Raw genomic sequence first — 20,352 nt, 5'->3', positions numbered from 1 at the left:
GGGCGGGAGGGACGATGATGATGATGATGATGATGACGGGGCGGGGGGACGATGATGATGATGTTGGGGCGGGGGGACGATGATGATGATGACGGGGCGGGGGGGACGATGATGATGACGATGGGGCGGGGGGGACGATGATGATGACGGGGCGGGGGGACGATGATGATGATGACGATGGGGCGGGGGGACGATGATGATGATGGGGCGGGGGGACGATGATGATGACGATGGGGCGGGGGGGACGATGATGATGACGATGATGATGACGGGGCGGGGGGACGATGATGATGATGTTGGGGCGGGAGGGACGATGATGATGATGATGATGATGACGGGGCGGGGGGACGATGATGATGATGTTGGGGCGGGGGGACGATGATGATGATGACGGGGCGGGGGGGACGATGATGATGACAATGGGGCGGGGGGGACGATGATGATGACGGGGCGGGGGGACGATGATGATGATGACGATGGGGCGGGGGGGACGATGATGATGACAATGGGGCGGGGGGGACGATGATGATGACGGGGCGGGGGGACGATGATGATGATGACGATGGGGCGGGGGGACGATGATGATGATGGGGCGGGGGGACGATGATGATGACGACGGGGCGGGGGGACGATGATGATGATGTTGGGGCGGGGGGGACGATGATGATGATGTTGGGGCGGGGGGGACGATGATGATGATGTTGGGGCGGGGGGACGATGATGATGATGTTGGGGCGGGGGGACGATGATGATGATGACGACGGGGCGGGGGGACGATGACGATGATGTTGGGGCGGGGGGGACGATGATGATGATGACGGGGCGGGGGGGACGATGATGATGACGATGATTGGACCAGGGGGACGATGATGATGATGTTGGGGCGGGGGGGACGATGATGATGATGACGGGGCGGGGGGACGATGATGATGATGTTGGGGCGGGGGGACGATGATGATGACGATGATTGGACCAGGGGGACGATGATGATGATGTTGGGGCGGGGGGGACGATGATGATGATGACGGGGCGGGGGGGACGATGATGATGATGACGGGGCGGGGGGACGATGATGATGACGGGGTGGGGGGGACGATGATGATGATGACGGGGCGGGGGGGACGATGATGATGACGATGATGGGACCAGGGGGCGATGATGATGATGACGGGGCGGGGGGGACGATGATGATGATGGGGCGGGGGGACGATGATGATGATGATGGGGCGGGGGGACGATGATGATGATGATGGGGCGGGGGGGACGATGATGATGATGACGGGGCGGGGGGGACGATGATGATGACGGGGCGGGGGGACGATGATGATGATGATCGGGCGGGGAGACGATGATGATGATGACGGGGCGGGGGGGACGATGATGATGACGATGATGGGACCAGGGGCACGATGATGATGATGGGGCGGGGGGGACGATGATGATGACGATGATGATGACGGGGCGGGGGGACGATGATGATGATGGGGCGGGGGGGACGATGATGATGATGACGGGGCGGGGGGACGATGATGATGATGATGATGACGGGGCGGGGGGGACAATGATGATGATGACGGGGCGGGGGGACGATGATGATGATGGGGCGGGGGGGGACGATGATGATGATCGGGCGGGGGGACGATGATGATGATCGGGCGGGGGGGACGATGATGATGATGGGGCGGGGGGACGACGATGATGATGATGGGACCAGGGGGACGATGATGATGATTGGGTGGGGTGGACGATGATGACGATGATGGGACCAGGGGGACGATGATGATGATGACGGGGCGGGGGGGGACGATGATGATGACGATGATGGGACCAGGGGGACGATGATGATGATGACGGGGCGGGGGGGACGATGATGACGATGACGGGGCGGGGGGGACGATGATGATGATGATGATGGGGCGGGGGGACGATGATGATGATTGGGTGGGGGGGACGATGATGATGATTGGGTGGGGGGGACGATGATGATGATGATGGGGCGGGGGGACGATGATGATGATGATGGGGCGGGGGGACGATGATGACGATGACGGGGCGGGGGGACGATGATGATGATGATGGGGCGGGGGGACGATGATGATGATGTTGGGGCGGGGGGACGATGATGATGATGTTGGGGCGGGGGGACGATGATGATGATGTTGGGGCGGGGGGACGATGATGATGATGGGGCGGGGGGACGATGATGATGATGACGGGGCGGGGGGACGATGATGATGATGATGGGGCGGGGGGGACGATGATGATGATGTTGGGGCAGGGGGGACGATGATGATGATGATGATGGGGCGGGGGGGACAATGATGATGATGACGGGGCGGGGGGGACGATGATGATGATGACGGGGCGGGGGGGACGATGATGATGACGGGGCGGGGGGACGATGATGATGATGATGATGGGGCGGGGGGGACGATGATGATGATGACGGGGCGGGGGGACGATGATGATGATGATGATGGGGCGGGGGGGACAATGACGATGACGGGGCGGGGGGGACGATGATGATGACGATGATGGGACCAGGGGGACGATGATGATGATGTTGGGGCGGGGGGGGGACGATGATGATGATGACGGGGCGGGGGGACGATGATGATGATGGGGCGGGGGGGACGATGATGATGATGGGGCGGGGGGACGATGATGATGACGATGATGGGACCAGGGGGACGATGATGATGATGACGGGGCGGGGGGGACAATGACGATGATGACGGGGCGGGGGGGACAATGACGATGACGGGGCGGGGGGGACAATGATGATGATGATGACGGGGCGGGGGGGACAATGACGATGACGGGGCGGGGGGGACGATGATGATGATGACGGGGCGGGGGGGACGATGATGATGACGATGATGGGACCAGGGGGACGATGATGATGATGACGGGGCGGGGGGACGATGATGATGATGTTGGGGCGGGGGGGACGATGATGATGATGTTGGGGCGGGGGGGACGATGATGATGATGTTGGGGCGGGGGGGACGATGATGATGATGTTGGGGCGGGGGGACGATGATGATGATGTTGGGGCGGGGGGACGATGATGATGATGACGACGGGGCGGGGGGACGATGATGATGATGTTGGGGCGGGGGGGACGATGATGATGATGACGGGGCGGGGGGGACGATGATGATGACGATGATTGGACCAGGGGGACGATGATGATGATGTTGGGGCGGGGGGGACGATGATGATGATGACGGGGCGGGGGGACGATGATGATGATGTTGGGGCGGGGGGACGATGATGATGATGACGGGGCGGGGGGGACGATGATGATGACGATGATTGGACCAGGGGGACGATGATGATGATTTTGGGGCGGGGGGGACGATGATGATGATTTTGGGGCGGGGGGGACGATGATGATGATGACGATGGGGCGGGGGGACGATGATGATGATGACGGGGCGGGGGGGACAATGACGATGATGACGGGGCGGGGGGGACAATGACGATGATGACGGGGCGGGGGGGACGATGATGATGACGATGATGGGACCAGGGGGACGATGATGATGATGGGGCGGGGGGACAATGACGATGATGACGGGGCGGGGGGGACAATGACGATGACGGGGCGGGGGGGACAATGACGATGACGGGGCGGGGGGGACAATGACGATGATGATGGGGCGGGGGAGACGATGATGATGATGACGGGGCGGGGGAGACAATGACGATGACGGGGCGGTGGGGACGATGATGATGATGACGGGGCGGGGGGGACGATGATGATGACGATGATGGGACCAGGGGGACGATGATGATGATGACGGGGCAGGGGGACGATGATGATGATGTTGGGGCGGGGGGGGACGATGATGATGATGACGGGGCGGGGGGACGATGATGATGATTGGGCGGGGGGGACGATGATGATGATGATGGGGCGGGGGGACGATGATGATGACGATGGGGCGGGGGGGCCGATGATGATGACGACGGGGCGGGGGGGACGATGATGATGACGATGGGGCGGGGGGGCCGATGATGATGACGACGGGGCGGGGGGGACGATGATGATGACGATGGGGCGGGGGGGACGATGATGATGACGATGATGGGACCAGGGGGACGATGATGATGATGATGGGGCGGGGGGACGATGATGATGACGGGGCGGGGGGGACGATGATGATGATGGGGTGGGGGGGACGATGATGATGACGACGATGGGGCGGGGGGGCCGATGATGATGACGACGGGGCGGGGGGGACGATGATGATGACGGGGTGGGGGGGACGATGATGATGATGGGGTGGGGGGGACGATGATGATGACGGGGTGGGGGGGACGATGATGATGATGGGGTGGGGGGGACGATGATGATGACGACGATGGGGCGGGGGGGCCGATGATGATGATGACGGGGTGGGGGGGACGATGATGATGATGTTGGGGCGGGGGGACGATGATGATGACGACGATGGGGCGGGGGGGCCGATGATGATGATGACGGGGTGGGGGGGACGATGATGATGACGGGGTGGGGGGGACGATGATGATGATGGGGTGGGGGGGACGATGATGATGACGACGATGGGGCGGGGGGGCCGATGATGATGACGACGGGGCGGGGGGGACGATGATGATGACGATGATGGGGCGGGGGGACGATGATGATGATGGGGTGGGGGGGACGATGATGATGACGACGATGGGGCGGGGGGGACGATGATGATGACGATGGGGCGGGGGGACGATGATGATGACGATGGGGCGGGGGGGACGATGATGATGATGGGGTGGGGGGGACGATGATGATGACGACGATGGGGCGGGGGGGACGATGATGATGACGATGGGGCGGGGGGACGATGATGATGACGATGGGGCGGGGGGGGACGATGATGATGACGATGATGGGACCAGGGGGACGATGATGATGATGATGGGGCGGGGGGACGATGATGATGACGATGGGGCGGGGGGACGATGATGATGACGATGGGGCGGGGGGACGATGATGATGACGATGGGGCGGGGGGGCCGATGATGATGACGACGGGGCGGGGGGGACGATGATGATGACGATGGGGCGGGGGGGCCGATGATGATGACGACGGGGCGGGGGGGACGATGATGATGATGACGATGGGGCGGGGGGGACGATGATGATGACGATGATGGGACCAGGGGGACGATGATGATGATGATGGGGCGGGGGGACGATGATGATGACGATGATGGGGCGGGGGGACGATGATGATGACGATGATGGGGCGGGGGGACGATGATGATGACGGGGCGGGGGGGACGGTGATGATGACGGGGCGGGGGGGACGATGATGATGATGATGACGGGGCGGGGGGGACGATGATGATGACGGGGCGGGGGGGACGATGATGATGACGATGATGGGGCGGGGGGACGATGAAGATGACGATGATGGGGCGGGGGGACGATGATGATGGGGCGGGGGGACAATGACAATGATGGGGCGGGGGGACGATGATGATGATGACGGGGCGGGGGGACGATGATGATGACGTTGGGGCGGGGGGACGATGATGATGACGATGATGGGGCGGGGGGACGATGATGATGACGGGGCGGGGGGGACGATGATGATGACGGGGCGGGGGGGACGATGATGATGACGGGGCGGGGGGGACGATGATGATGATGTTGGGGCGGGGGGACGATGATGATGATGATGACGGGGCGGGGGGGATGATGATGATGACGGGGCGGGGGGGACGATGATGATGACGGGGCGGGGGGGACGATGATGATGACGATGACAATGATGGGGCGGGGGGGACGATGAAGATGACGATGATGGGGCGGGGGGACGATGATGATGGGGCGGGGGGACAATGACAATGATGGGGCGGGGGGACGATGATGATGATGACGGGGCGGGGGGGACGATGATGATGATGACGATGGGGCGGGGGGACGATGATGATGATGACGATGACAATGATGGGGCGGGGGGGACGATGAAGATGACGATGATGATGACAATGAGGCGGGGGCTGTGTGGGAGTGAGGAATGATGATCTCACCCTCCTCCTCCTCGCTGCTGATGGCTCCATCGTGTTGAGCTTGTTTGTTGGTCCTTCGATCTGACTCACTGGCTGCTGTCAGGATGAAGGCGTAGCCCACAAACAGGGCGGGGTTTTTCGGCTTGGGACCGTGCTGAGTTTCTAACATGGAGCTAGATTCACTGGAAACCTCTCCCTCAGAGGGACTGAGAAACCCTGTCGGCTTCAGGATCCCTGCAATGGACAAAGCACAGCTTGTTATACAGGCCCTTCAGCCCAACCTGTGACTATCCCCCACTCGCGAGCACCTTCCCATCTTCATTGGCAGTGGGCTCCTCCCTTCTCCCTCAAAAACTTATCCAGCTTCCCTTTAAACACAGCTGGACCTCAACAGCACCTCCCCCACCCCTCTGCGGGGTTACACCGTCTCCCCCGTCTACAGACGGAAAACTTACACCTGAATTCCCAACTGGATTCATTATTATCTCTTACAGGTTAGGCTCAGGGTCAGGGTCAAGGTCACAGTTACAATTAGGCTCAGGGTCAGGGTCACGGTTACAATTAGGCTCAGGGTCAGGGTCACGGTTACAGTTAGGGTCAGGGTCATGGTTACAATTATGGTTAGGGCCAGGGTCACAGTTAGGGTCAGGATCATGGTTACAATTAGGTTTAAGGTCAGGGTCTCGGGTTAGGGTCAGGGTCATGGTTACAATTAGAGTTAGGGTCACAAGGTTAGAGTCAGGGTCATGGTCATGGTTACAATTAGGGTTAGGGTCATAATTAGGGTTGGGTTCAGGGTCACAGTTGGGTTAGAGTCAGGGTCATGGTTACAATTAGGGTTAGGGTCATAATTAGGTTTAGGATTCAGGGTCAGCGTTGGGTTAGGGTCAGGGTCATGGTTACAATTAGGGTTAGGGTTAGGGTTCAGGTCATAGTTGGGTTAGGGTTAGGGTTAGGGTCAGGGGTCCCTAGGATTAATCCACAGCACAAATGGACAGGAGATACCATCTTGATGTCCCCTCCTGTCAAACCCTTGCGCTGTCTCGGTGCAGCTCTCCTCCTTGTGCACTCTGACCATATCTCCAGGTTCCTGCTCACTGTATCCCTGTATCTCCGGCTGGGAGAGGCTGGTGAGCTGACAGCAGATTCCAGTATTCCCAGCCTCCAAGGGAGCTGGGTCACCCGCCAAAACGCTGGAGGGTCAGGATTAACGCAATCAATCACTCTCACCAGGAGCCAGCATACCCACAGTGGGATGAATGGCCTCCCCTCGAGCTGCTTTTCTTTCGATTGACTCCCCTACCCTGCTCCCACCCTTTTCCCTCACCCACCCTCTCTCCACTCCCCCCACCCCACCCCACCCCACCCCGGGCCATTACCGGATTTTCCCGTCCCCGGTCTGCGTCCACGTTTTGCGGGAGAGCGTTCCTCATCCGAGCCGATCAGCTTCCTCTTCCCGGAGAAGGTGGGACCCCGTGGGCTCTCTCCCTGTTTCCGGGTGGGAGTGCTGGCCCCAGCGTTACTGCGACGTTTACGTTTCCCCTCCACCAGGTTATCTGTCACAGCAGGAAACAGTGCGTGGTGACCAGAGAGGCAGCCCCCAGACAGAGGAAACCTCCGCGACACACCCTCACCCCACCCCGAACCCTACCCCGGAGCTCAGGACAATGCCCAAAGAAGTGCTGAGGGAAACCTCCATTTCTGTGCTTACAAAGGTGCTAAATAAATGCAGGGTGTTGTTGAACAACAGGGCCACCTATGGCTGCTCTGGCCTGGCTGTCCAACAACACCCTGCATTTAGGTAGCACCTACAAACACAGCGATTAAATCTCCCACAGCACTTTGTCAGATCCTAAGGCAATGCTATTTGACACTGAGCTACACAGCCAACTCACAGAAGGGACTGGGGGGTTTAATGAAGTGTTATAAACATGAGGGCAGAGGCACTCAGGGAGGGAGAGAGAGGAGAACAGGGGTCGTATGAGAGGCTGAGACTGGGTGTAACGTGGGTAGCTCAGCATCAGACAGCAGGAGAGATTACACAGGGACAGAGAGGAGAAAACCCCCTTTCCATCCCTCCGACCCCCACTCACTCCCTCCTGAAACCCCTTTCCCTCAAACAGAACAGGTCTAGGAGTCCCACGCCAGGAAAAAGGAGAGTGGGTCCAGCGACGCCCGCTGCAGTTGATCAGCCCGTCGACATTGTCTGCTGGGGTCCGCGGGGGGGGGGGGGGGGGGAAATGGGTGAAAGGTCCACCAAGCGACACAGCAACACGATGGCAGAGGTTGTGCCTGTGCCCTGGCAGAGGGAGACCCCGCTGTGTAGGAGGGATGGTGCCCACTTACCCAAGCTGATGTCCGCTGCCATGGTGAGGGGTGTGGTGGCCTCACAGGGGTCCAGACCAAACTGCTCCCGCAGTCGGTTGCCCTGCTCCAGTGACAGGATAACAGCCATCCTCTTGTACCACTTCTGCAGGCCATCCTTCTCGATACAATAGTAAAACTCCTCAGCTTCCTTACGGTGGGCCTTCACGATTCCTGCAGGCGGCACAACACGAGACAGTCACTCTCATGAGCCACCCCGCCTCTCCCCGAGCACTGGGATATCACTGGAACAAACCCTGCGCTGATCCAATTCCACTGACCCACCTTCCACACCACCTGAAACATCAACTCACCGGAAACAGCAATGTCACAGGGGCAGCAGGAGGCATTTGGCCCTTCCAACCTGCTCTCCAAAAGACATAGGAATGCAAGGAAGGCCATTCGGCCCATTGAGTCCAATCTGCCATTGAGTCATGGCTGATGGGCACTTCAACTCCACATTCCCGCACTCTTCTATTCTGTGTGATCGAGGCTGCTTTTTCAACTCAGTCCCAAAAACAGAAATTGCTGGCATCAGAGAAATCCGAGTTAACGTTTCTCTCCACAGATGCTGCTAGATGTGTTGAGATTTTCCAGCAACTTCTGCTTTTGTTTGTTTGTTGATTTACAGCATCCGCAGTTCTGTCGGTTCTGATCCGGCCCAGTCAGTGTTTCCACTTTCTCCCCCATTTCCTTGGACTCCTTCTGCCCCAGAGCTGTATCTAACTCCTTCCCCATAATGTTCACGGCTTTGGCCTCAACCGCTTTCTACGATAGGGATTTCCACAGCCTCATCACTAAGAAAACTCTCCTTGTCTCAGTCCTGCCCTGATCCCGAGGTGGTGACCCCCTCTGGTCCTGGACTCATCCTGGTCATCAGGGATATCCTTGCGGCATTTATCCTGTTGGAGTGTTAGAGGAGTCTCAGTGTACAAAGCCCCCAGCAAGTCCAGTGCCAACGGATCCACTCTCTCACACATCAAACCAGCCAGCCCAGGACAGAGCTCCCCCCAGCAAACACAGCATCGCCTGGGAGACAGTGGAAGATTTACGCCACCCTTTGTGTAAAGACGTGGCCAGCACTGCCCGGGTCAACATTTCCTGCCCATCCCCAACTGCCCCAGACAAGGTGCCTTCTGGAACACCTGCAGTCCATACGCTGTAGGGACACCCACAGAGCTGTGTGCAAAGGAGAAAAGCAAACAGATCCTTTCTTAAAGTAGTTGAGATTGGTTACTGCTGGGGAGGTTCAGTTAGATTTGGGGACTACAGAATCACACAGCACAAATACAGACCGTTCAGCCCAACTCGTCCGTGCCAACCAGACATCTTAACCTAATCTAGTCCCACTTGGCCCAAATCCCTCTGAACCCTTCCTATTCATATACCCATCCAGATGCCTCTTAAACATTGTAATTGTACCAGCCTCCACCACTTCCTCTGGCAGCTCATTCCATACACGCACCACCCTCTGTGTGAAACAGTTGCCCCTTAAGTGCCTTTTCGATCTTTCCCCTCTCACCCTAATACCATGCCCTCTTGTTTTGGACCCCTCTACCCTGGGAAAAACACCATGTGTATTCACCCTACCCATGCCCCTCATGATTTTATAAACCTCTATAATGTCATCCCTCAGCCTCCAACACTCCAGGGAAAATGCCTCAGTCTATTCAACCTCTCCCTCTAGCTGAAAACATCCAATTCCTGAACCCTTTCAAGTTTCACAACATCCTTCCGGTAGCAGGGAGACCAGAATTGCACACAATATTCCAGCAGTGGCCTAACCAATGTCCTGTACAGCCGCAACAATGACCTCCCAACTCCTGTACTCAATAGACTGACCAATAAGCTTCTTGAGTTTTGTTGGATCTGCACCCAACCAGGCAAGTATTCCATCACAGTACATGTTTGTGCCTTGCAGATGATGGACGCACTTTGGTTAGTTGGGTGGTGAGTTACTCACAGCAAGGTTCCTGGACTCTGACCTGTTCTTGTAGCCACAGTACTTATACGGATAGTCCAGTTCAGTTTCAGATGAGTGATAACTCCTAGGAAGTTGAAAGTGGGTCTTCATGGTGGTAATGGCATTAAATGTCAAGAAGAGATGGTTAGATTCTCTCCTGTTAGTAATGGCTGTTGTCTGGCACTTGTATGGCACAATGTTAATTATCACTTCTCAGCTAAACCGTGATATTGTCCAGGTCTTGAAGCATTTGGACATGGACTGCCTCAGTATCTGAGGAGCTGTGAATCAACCTGACACTGTGCAATCATCAGTGAACATCCCCACTTCTGACCTCATGGTGGAGGGAAGGTCATTGATGAAGCAACTCAAGATGGTTGGGCCAAGGATACTATCCTGAGGGAACCTTGCTGAGATGGACTGGAACTGAGATGACTGACCTTCAGCAACAACACTGTACTTCCTTTGTGCCAGGTTTTATTCCATCAGGAGGTTTTTCCCCAATTCCCATTAACTCCAGTTTCTTAAGGCTTCTTGGTGCCATACATGGCCGAATGTGGCCTCGGTGTCATAGAGTCATAGAGATGTACAGCACGGAAACAGACCCTTCGGTCCAACCTGTCCATGCCAAGAAGATATCTCAACCCAATCTAGTCCCACCTGCCAGCACCTGGCCCATATCCCTCCAAACCCTTCCTATTCATATACCCATCCAGATGCCTCTTAAATGTTGCAACTGTACCAGTCTCCACCACATCCTCTGGCAGCTCATTCCATAAACGTACCACCCTTTGCGTGAAAAAGTTGCCCACCTCACCTCTGGAGTTCATCTCTCATCCAGAACTAGGGCTGTGATGAGGTCAAGAACTGAGTGCCTCTGGTTAACCCAAGCTAAACATCACTGAGCAGGTTATTGCTCAACAAGTGCTTCTTGTTGCCACTGTTGATGATGACAACCTTCCATCATGTTACTGATGATCAAGAGCAGATGCATAAGGTGGGAACACTTTTCCCATGTTTGACCTGATGCTTTGAGATTTCATGGAGTTTGGGGTCAATGTTGAGGGTTCCTATGGTAACTCCCTCCCACCTGTATACCATTATGCCACCACCTCTGCTGGGTTTGTCCTGCCAGTGGGACGGAACTGAACCGAGGATGCTGCTGATGTCTGGAACATTGTGTTTAGGTATGATTCTGAGGACGACTATGTCAGTTTGTTGCTTTAGTATCTGTGAGACAGCTCTCCCAATTTTAGTCCTGGACTCCAGATGTTAGTAAGGAGGACTTTGTAGGTTTGACAGGATTGCGTTTGCTGTTGTTGTTTCTGGTGCCTTAGTCTGTGTCACGTAGTTCATAGGATTTCATTCCTGTTATTGATAGTTGAGTCATTCAGACTGACTGAGACGTCAGGTCAACTGTCATTATTTTTCCTGCAGAATTGTCTTAAAATGCAAAGTAAAATTTAATCATAGAAGTTATGCGCAAAAATAAACCATTCTGCCTGTGCTTATGGCAGTTCTTTAACTAGAGATGTCTGTTCTAATCCCATTTCCATAGCATTTCTTTTCAAATACTTATATAATTTCCATTTAAATGATGCAGTGTCTGCCACTTTGGAGAAGCATTTTGTGCTGTAATAAATCTCTGTGAAAGCACTTCTTTAACTTCCCCTCTGTTATTCTCCTGCTGCAGCTCAGCCTGTTTCCATATTATCATAATTTTGTAACCTCTATAAGGTCACCCCTCAGCCTTCGACGCTCCAGGGAAAACAGCCCCAGTCTGTTCAGCCTCTCCCTGTAGCTCAAATCCTCCAATCCTGGCAACATCCTTGTAAATCTTTTCTGAACCCTTTCAAGTTTCACAACATCCTTCTGATAGGAAGGAGACCAGAATTGCACGCAATATTCCAACAGTGGCCTAACCAATGTCCTGTACAGCCGCAACATGACCTCCCAATTCCTGTACTCAATACTCTGACCAATAAACGAAAGCATACCAAATACCTTCTTCACTATCTTATCTACCTGCGACTCCATTTTCAAGGAGCTATGAACCTGCACTCCAAGGTCTCTTTGTTCAGCAACATTTCCTGTCACCATACCAATAATTTTGTAAGTCCTGCCCTGGTTGGCTCGTGAACATTATTGTCAACGTCATAAGTTATTCTGCAAACAATTAGGAAGAAAATGGCTAGTTAACTTTTCTTAGAAAAATGTTACTGTGCAAGATTAAGGGAGTCTGGCTGCAGTTATGTATTTATTTCTAATGATGTGCATGTCTGCGTCTGTGTGCACGTGTATGTGAGAGAGAGACAGACACATAGTCTGTGTGTGTGTGCGCACGCGCGTGTGAGAGAGAGTCTGTCTGTGTGTGAGACAGTTTGTATGTGTCTGTGTGTGTGCAAGTGTCTGTGTGTGAGTGACCCCCTGTCCTCTGTGGTCTATCATCTCAGTCCTGAAGACAAAGACTTCGGAGAGGGATATTGGTCTTCGGTCCGGCATACATGTGACTGCAAACTCTCAGCCAATGTGTCTGACACGTGACTGCTCTGTGAAATGGCAAACCGCACAGCGTGAGTGTAATTAGGGATGGGAGAGAAATGTGAGGTTTACCTAGGACACCCACATCCCTGGACACAATAAAGACAGTTTACAGACTCGGGGTGGGGGAGATGTTTCTTCACTGAATTTGAAATGTTCGAAACTCTCCACTCCAACAGTGGGAAAAGAGAATCAGGGAGAGATCAGCAGGAAAAAAAGGTGGAATGGTCCTGGGTGTACGGATTAGAGGGCGGAATGGCCTCGGGGTGTACGGATTAGAGGGCCGAATGGCCTCGGGTTGTACGGATTAGAGGGCCGAATGGCCTCGGGGTGCACAGATTAGAGGGCCGAAGGGCCTCGGGGTGCACGGATTAGAGGGCCGAAGGGCCTCGGGGTGCACGGATTAGAGGGCCGAAGGGCCTCGGGGTGTACGGATTAGAGGGCCGAAGGGCCTCGGGGTGTACGGATTAGAGGGCCGAAGGGCCTCGGGGTGTACGGATTAGAGGGCCGAATGGCCTCGGGGTGTACGGATTAGAGGGCCGAATGGCCTCGGGGTGTACGGATTAGAGGGCCGAATGGTCCTGGGTGTACGGATTAGAGGGCGGAATGGCCTCGGGGTGTACGGATTAGAGGGCCGAATGGTCCTGGGTGTACCGATTAGAGGGCCGAATGGCCTCGGGGTGTACGGATTAGAGGGCCGAATTGCCTCGGGGTGTACGGATTAGAGGGCCGAAGGGCCTCGGGGTGTACGGATTAGAGGGCCGAAGGGCCTCGGGGTGTACGGATTAGAGGGCCGAATGGCCTCGGGGTGTACGGATTAGAGGGCCGAATGGCCTCGAAGTGTACGGATTAGAGGGCCGAAGGGCCTCGGGGTGTACGGATTAGAGGGCCGAAGGGCCTTGGGGTGTACGGATTAGAGGGCCGAATGGGCTCGGGGTGTACGGATTAGAGGGCCGAAGGGCCTCGGGGTGTACGGATTAGAGGGCCGAAGGGCCTTGGGGTGTACGGATTAGAGGGCCGAATGGGCTCGGGGTGTACGGATTAGAGGGCCGAATGGCCTGTCTCTGGAGGACAGTGGATTTCAGGTGGGTTATTTCGTGTTGAAGTGTGAACCTGCCCCTGGTGGGTTTGGAAGGCACTGATTCTACCCCCCCCCCACCCCCCTCTGGGCACTGCCAGCAGGTACCTGCACTGAAATACTCATCGTCAGACAGAGCTGTCACCTCCGTCTCCACGGGGATGGGGTCACACAGCAGGATGTCTTTCCCAGGCACTTCACACTCATAGCCATCGTCGAAGAGCACCTTGTATTTGCCGTCCCCGGAGTCACGGGTAATCGCTCCGGAGTAGAAGTACCCATTCGACGACCATTTGGCGACCACCCGCAGACCGACAAAACTGCTGCTCTGGGAGGCCGGCAGCTCCGAGCGAGGGCCCTGTGGACTCTGGGCTTGGGGGATCTCCGGGGAGGCTGACCTGGGGTACGGCACAGACACCAGCCGCTCTGGGCCACGGGCAGCGATCCGAGTGTAGGGTTCCTCGTCCGCGGATGTGGGACTCGACAGAGTCTCCCCCCGCGTCCTGGGCGAGGTCTGCATCATCTCCCTGGGGCCAGGGTATGAGAGATAAACAGAGAGAGAGAGACAGAGAGAGAGAGAGACAGAGAGAGAGAGAGACAGAGAGAGAGAGAGACAGAGAGAGAGAGAGACAGAGAGAGAGAGAGACAGAGAGAGAGACAGAGAGAGACGAGGAGGGCAAGAGAGAGGGAAGGCGAGAATGAGAGAGTGAGAGGAGAGAGTGGGTGAGAGAGAGAGAGAGCAAGAGAGTGTGAGTGAGAGGGAGACAGTATGGGGAGAGATAGAGGGGAGATAGAGGGGAGATGGGGGAGATGAGGAGTGATGGGGGGGATGAGGAGAGAGACCGCGCGAGAGCGAGAAAGAGAGAGCGCGAGAGGGAGAGGTGGGTGGGGAGAGACAGAAGAGGGTGGGGGCAGAGTGCATGAGCGTGAGCGTGGGCAGAGACAGCATGGGTGAAGAGAGAGACGGGGGTGGGGGGGGGTGAGAAAGAGACAGAGAGAGACAGACAGCGTGTAGGGGAGAAAGAGCGAGATCAAACAGCAGAAAGGGAAAACAGAGGCAAGATCACGAGGAATCACAATAAATCCCGAGGTAAAATGAAGAGCTCAAATGCCCGTGCTCTCAGACTGAAAATCAGGAATCCCCCGATATGAACATCCTGGAAATTACCACTGACCAAAAAGTGAACTGGATTTACCACATAAACACAGTGGCTACAAGAGCAGGTCAGGACTACAACGAGTAACTCAGCTTCCAACTCCCCTATCTGCCATCGAAAAGGCACAAGTCAGGAGTCCTGTACCACTACTTAATAAAATAAATCCTGGAACTCCCTCTCTCAAGGGCAATGTGGATCCAGCAGTGGCTCAGTGGTTAGCACTGCTGCCTCCCAGCACCAGGGATCTGGGTTCGATTCCAGCCTTGGGCGACTGTCTGTGTTGAGTTTGCACATTCTCCCCGTGTCTGTGTGAGTTTCCTCTGGTTTCCTCCCACAGTCCAAAGATGTGCAGGTCAGGGTGGATTGGGCATGCTAAACTGCCCATAGAGTTCAGGGATGTGCAGGTGAGGTGGTTTAGCCATGGGAAATGTGGGGTTACTGGGATAGGGTAAGGAGGTGAGTCTGGGTGGGATGCTCTTTGGAGGGGTTGGTGCAGACTCAATGGGCCGAATGGCCTGTTTCTGGGTTGTAGGGATTTTGTGACTGCAGCGGGTCAAGAAAACAGCTCACCCCCACATTCTCAAGGGCAACTCGGGATGGACAGTAAACACCGGGCCCAGCCAGGGATGCCCTGTTCTACAAATGAATAAAATAAAAATTAAATAGAGGAATCTGAATTTTGCTTTCCCCAAACCTGGAGGAGGAAGGGGGGGAAAATGGGAACGCTGGAGGGCAGCTGCGATTGGCTGGGATTTCTGCTCACTGCGAGGGTCCACAGTCTCATTACTGGGCACACCCCACCCCACCCCACCCCACCCCACCCCACCCCAGGAACAGCACTCACCTCCCAATGAGAGATCGGATGGGTGGCCGCCCTCGTTTACCCCTGCCCCGGGGCGGGGGGCTCCTCGGTGTCTGTTTGTTGCTGATGGTGATCTCCTCAGTCTCTGCAAGCCCAGCCAGCGGCTGCTTGGACGGTGACCAGTACTGAACTCCAACCTTCCTGGGGCTAAGCAAAAAGGAAGATGGTGTTACAGCTGACACATCCCGGGGTCCTGCTCAGCAAGTCCTGAAACACTCCCCGATGCCAGGGGGACACAACCCGCTGGAGATGAACCTCTTCTCGCTTGGGGCTGAAGGTCCGGTCTAACTCCCCCCTCCCACCTCCGCCTCCCCACAGCCACCCCCAGAGATACAACTGTCAAAGCTCCCTGATCACTGGGCTGTCTCACTGCAGCTACACAGAGTGAAGGAGGACACACACAGAAGGCCCACATCAGGTCAGCCTTTTAAATTGCTGCATAAAAATACTTTTAAACAGTAGGGGTGCAATCAATTCCTTAGTCAGCTCACAATAAAACCATCTGTAAATGGGAACATCAGAACGACCTCCAACAGAAGCAGCTGCAACAAACAATTCCCAGAGATACCACAATGTGGCAGCAGTGAGTCACAGTCAGCCATGCTGCCCCTGTCCTGGGAGTGTTTGATGGGGACAGTGTAGAGGGAGCTTTACTCTGTATCTAACCCCGTGCTGACCCTGTCCTGGGAGTGTTTGATGGGGACAGTGTAGAGGGAGCTTTATTCTGTATCTAACACCGTGCTGTCCCTGTCCTGGGAGTGTTTGATTGAGGGACAGTGTAGAGGGAGCTTTACTCTGTATCTAACCCTGTGCTGTCCCTGTCCTGGGAGTGTTTGATTGAGGGACAGTGTAGAGGGAGCTTTACTCTGTATCTAACCCTGTGCTGTCCCTGTCCTGGGAGTGTTTGATTGAGGGACAGTGTAGAGGGAGCTTTACTCTGTATCTAACCCTGTGTTGTTGGCCCCTACCTCAGTTTGGAGTGGATCCCTCTGCCACTGGGCACCACAAACTCTCGAGGGTCAGGACCCCCGTTCCTCCCTCGGGTGATAGTGGTACCTCTCCCCCGTTCCGGAGCGGCAGTGCCCGTTCCCAAGCTGCTGCTGCTACTGGTTCCACTTGACGCTCGAAGTAAACTGGACGCCTTGGAGGAGAAGGAGCTGATATCGCCCAGATCCCCAGAGGTCATGGAGCCTGTGGCCCGAGATGGTGACACCTCATTCTCATATTCCCGACACTCCACCACAGGATCCTCACTCTCCTGAAGGAACAAAACACAGACAGAAAGGAAAGGGCACTCGGTGTGAAATCCCCAAGGCTCCAGCTTTATCCACACCCGTCAGCCATTAGTGACACGGTCACTCCGGAGTCAACGTGGGCATGAGGGCGAGCCCCAAACTGGAGCCTTCATAACACGTTGGCATCTCCAGTCTAATACCAAGGGAGTGCCGCACTGTCGGAGGGTCAGCGCCGAGGGAGCGCCGCACCGTCGGAGGGTCAGCGCCGAGGGAGCGCCGCACCGTCGGAGGGTCAGCGCCGAGGGAGCGCCGCACCGTCGGAGGGTCAGCGCCGAGGGAGCGCCGCACCGTCGGAGGGTCAGCGCCGAGGGAGCGCCGCACCGTCGGAGGGTCAGCGCCGAGGGAGCGCCGCACCGTCGGAGGGTCAGCGCTAAGGGAGCGCCGCACTGTCGGAGGGTCAGCGTCGCACTGTCGGAGGGTCAGCGGCGAGGGAGCGCCGCACTGTCGGAGGGTCAGTGCTGAGGGAGCGCCGCACTGTCGGAGGGTCAGCGTCGCACTGTCGGAGGGTCAGCGCCGAGGGAGCGCCGCACTGTCGGAGGGTCAGCGCCGAGGGAGCGCCGCACTGTCGGAGGGTCAGCGCCGCACTGTCGGAGGGTCAGCGGCGAGGGAGCGCCGCACTGTCGGAGGGTCAGTGCTGAGGGAGCGCCGCACTGTCGGAGGGTCAGTGCTGAGGGAGTGCTCCACTGTCGGAGGGTCAGTGCTGAGGGAGCGCCGCACTGTCGGAGGGTCAGTGCCGAGGGAGCGCCGCACTGTCGGAGGGTCAGTGCCGAGGGAGCGCCGCACTGTCGGAGGGTCAGTGCCGAGGGAGCGCCGCACTGTCGGAGGGTCAGTGCCGAGGGAGTGCCGCATTGTCGGAGGGTCAGTGCTGAGGGAGTGCCGCATTGTCGGAGGGTACTTGGATCCTCTGCATTCCCATGCACCCCCCGATGCGTAGGTACCTCAGTTACTTTGCGTTCCACCTCTTTCCCGTCAATGTAGTAAACGTCAGTGATTATCCGGGTCAGCATCGTGCGCACCTCCCGGATCGTTCGGACATGTCTTCGCAGGAGCCGGCCAGGGGGAGGCGCTGGCAGCTCAAACTCCTCGTCCTCCTTCAGTGATGTTTCCATGGAAACAAACACAAGCAACAGCCTGTTAGAGAAAGTCAAGTGGGAGCCATCCCCACGTGGCAAAACCAGGTCTCAGGCCTAGGTTACAGCAGGAGCATGTGGGGGAGGGGTCAGGGGGAGCTGAGGAGCGGATTGGGCAGGGGGGGATGGAGGGAGGGGGGGGATGGAAGGAGGGAGAGAAGGATTGGAGCCTGTGGACAGCTGAGGGGTGAGGAGGTGTGAGGGGAGGTGTGAGAGAGGGTGCGGGGGGGGTGAGGGACTGCGGGGTGAGGGGGTATGGGAGGGTAAGGGGGTTGAGGGTGTAGGGGTGTGGGATGGGTGCGAGGGGAGGGGGTGCGAGGGGAGGGGGTGCGAGGGGAGGGGGTGCGAGGGGAGGGGGTGCGAGGGGAGGGGGTGCGAGGGAGAAGGTGTAGGGGATGTGGGGGTGAGGGGATGTGGGGGTGAGGGGATGTGGGGGTGAGGGGATGTGGGTGGTGTTAAGGGTGGCGGTGGGGCTGAGGGTGAGGGAGGCGGTGAGTTGGGATGAGTGTGGTGTGTGGGGGTGTGGGGGTGGGACTGTGAGGGGGGGTGAGGGTGTGGGACTGTGAGGGGGGTGAGGGAGGGGCTGCTGGGCCTTACCTGGCTGTGGAAGGAGTCTGTATCACGATCCTCCGGCCCTGCGTTGCTGTGGAAGGACGTGCTCCTCGATCTCATCTGGGGTTTCTCGGCCGAAGCCTCAGTCTGCACCATGGCGTCTTGGCACGGCCTCTTGCTGCCCTCTCCCAGGCTGGGGGACTCACTGCCAGCCGTCTGAGTGGCAGCATGAGAGAGCAAGATGGTGCCCACCACCTCCTCTTGCCCCTCGCCCCTGGGGCGCCCCCCTTGGGTCTCGCTGACCTCCACAGTCCTGTCTGAGGGGCTCTTCCTCCAGCTACTGGGCGGCCCCTGGGCACAGCTCACCACGTCCAGCTCCATGGCCTCGTCCTCGCTCTCTCCGGCACTCCCAGCTGACCGTTTGCCAACACTCGATCCGGGCATGGATTCCTCCGGAGTTTCCTCAACCTCCTCTTCATCGGTGTGTTCCGGTCGGATCTGGGGCAGCACACAGTGACGCCAAACCAGTGGCTTCAACCGCGGCTGGCGCAGCCAAGCTTTGTGGTCTTCGTGGGGCTCACCCACCCCCTCCTCACCCGGGAGACCATGAGGCGTACTTCTGGACAACAGAACCCGCAAAAAAAAAATGGCCAAACTTCAGAAAGGAACCTGCTTGGTTCAGCCAGCCCTCAGTGACCCAACAAGGGAACTCTCTCGAGGGAGAGGGCCCAAAGAGCGGGAGGATAACCAGAGGAAATCTAATTGTCGGAAAGCATCAGCCCCGAGGGGTAGAGTGGCCTACTCACACCGCCATGCCCCTCCAGGAGATCGTCACTGTGTCTGGGAGCAGTTTGGAGAAATAGTTTGACTCGGCAAGTTGTGGGAAAGCTGCAAGCCGGAACATTCCGGAACACACAGGAATGAATAATGTGTGGGAGAGCAGTGGGGGGGGGGGGGGGGGGGGGGGGGGGGGGGGGGGGGGGGGGGGGGGGGGGGGAGCTAAACAGAAGGTCTCACTCAAAGAGCCAGCAGAGGCAAGAATGGGCTGAATGGTCCCTCCGCGTGTTGCTATGATTCTGGGAGTCCGAGCAGTGCGTTAGCTACACAATACAGCAAGAATCCTCAACCCTGCTCCCAATCCAGCAGCGACACCGCCCAGTGTGTAAACACAAAGACGTTAGGAGGTATGGGGACTCTCTGACACTCCCCCTTCAAGCTCAAACATGACGAGTGGCTCATTCAGACTCCCCAGGGTAAAACCCCTGCGAGTAAATCAACCATGTCATCTATCCAGGAGATTAAGCTCACTTCGGAAAACACCTGCATTTCAATTTCACCCAATCCCTGATGGAGTGCCACTCCTCAGTTCCCCACTCGTCACCAGAC

The 20,352-nt window shown here is 57.1% G+C and overlaps 1 protein-coding gene across 1 annotated transcript in view; it reads right to left on the bottom strand.

The window, feature by feature from the left end:
* Positions 1–19,892, bottom strand: part of LOC140458401 (TP53-binding protein 1-like) — a 54,564-nt gene extending 34,672 nt beyond the window's left edge. The window contains exons 1-8 of the mRNA XM_072552902.1: positions 19,012–19,892; positions 18,223–18,375; positions 16,958–17,247; positions 15,972–16,136; positions 14,079–14,497; positions 8,371–8,562; positions 7,404–7,580; positions 6,046–6,258 (exon numbers count right to left, since the gene is read on the bottom strand). Coding sequence (XP_072409003.1) covers positions 6,046–6,258; positions 7,404–7,580; positions 8,371–8,562; positions 14,079–14,497; positions 15,972–16,136; positions 16,958–17,247; positions 18,223–18,375; positions 19,012–19,410 — 2,008 coding nt within the window. The 5' untranslated portion in view covers positions 19,411–19,892. The remainder of the gene's footprint in view (positions 1–6,045; positions 6,259–7,403; positions 7,581–8,370; positions 8,563–14,078; positions 14,498–15,971; positions 16,137–16,957; positions 17,248–18,222; positions 18,376–19,011) is intronic.
* Between the last annotated feature and the right edge of the window lie 460 nt (positions 19,893–20,352).

Source organism: Chiloscyllium punctatum, chromosome 33 (assembly GCF_047496795.1).
Source record: "Chiloscyllium punctatum isolate Juve2018m chromosome 33, sChiPun1.3, whole genome shotgun sequence".
In the NCBI taxonomy this organism is placed as follows: domain Eukaryota; kingdom Metazoa; phylum Chordata; class Chondrichthyes; order Orectolobiformes; family Hemiscylliidae; genus Chiloscyllium; species Chiloscyllium punctatum.
The sequence above is the reverse complement of the archived record's forward strand: the minus strand, read 5'-3'. Positions and strand labels throughout refer to the sequence as shown.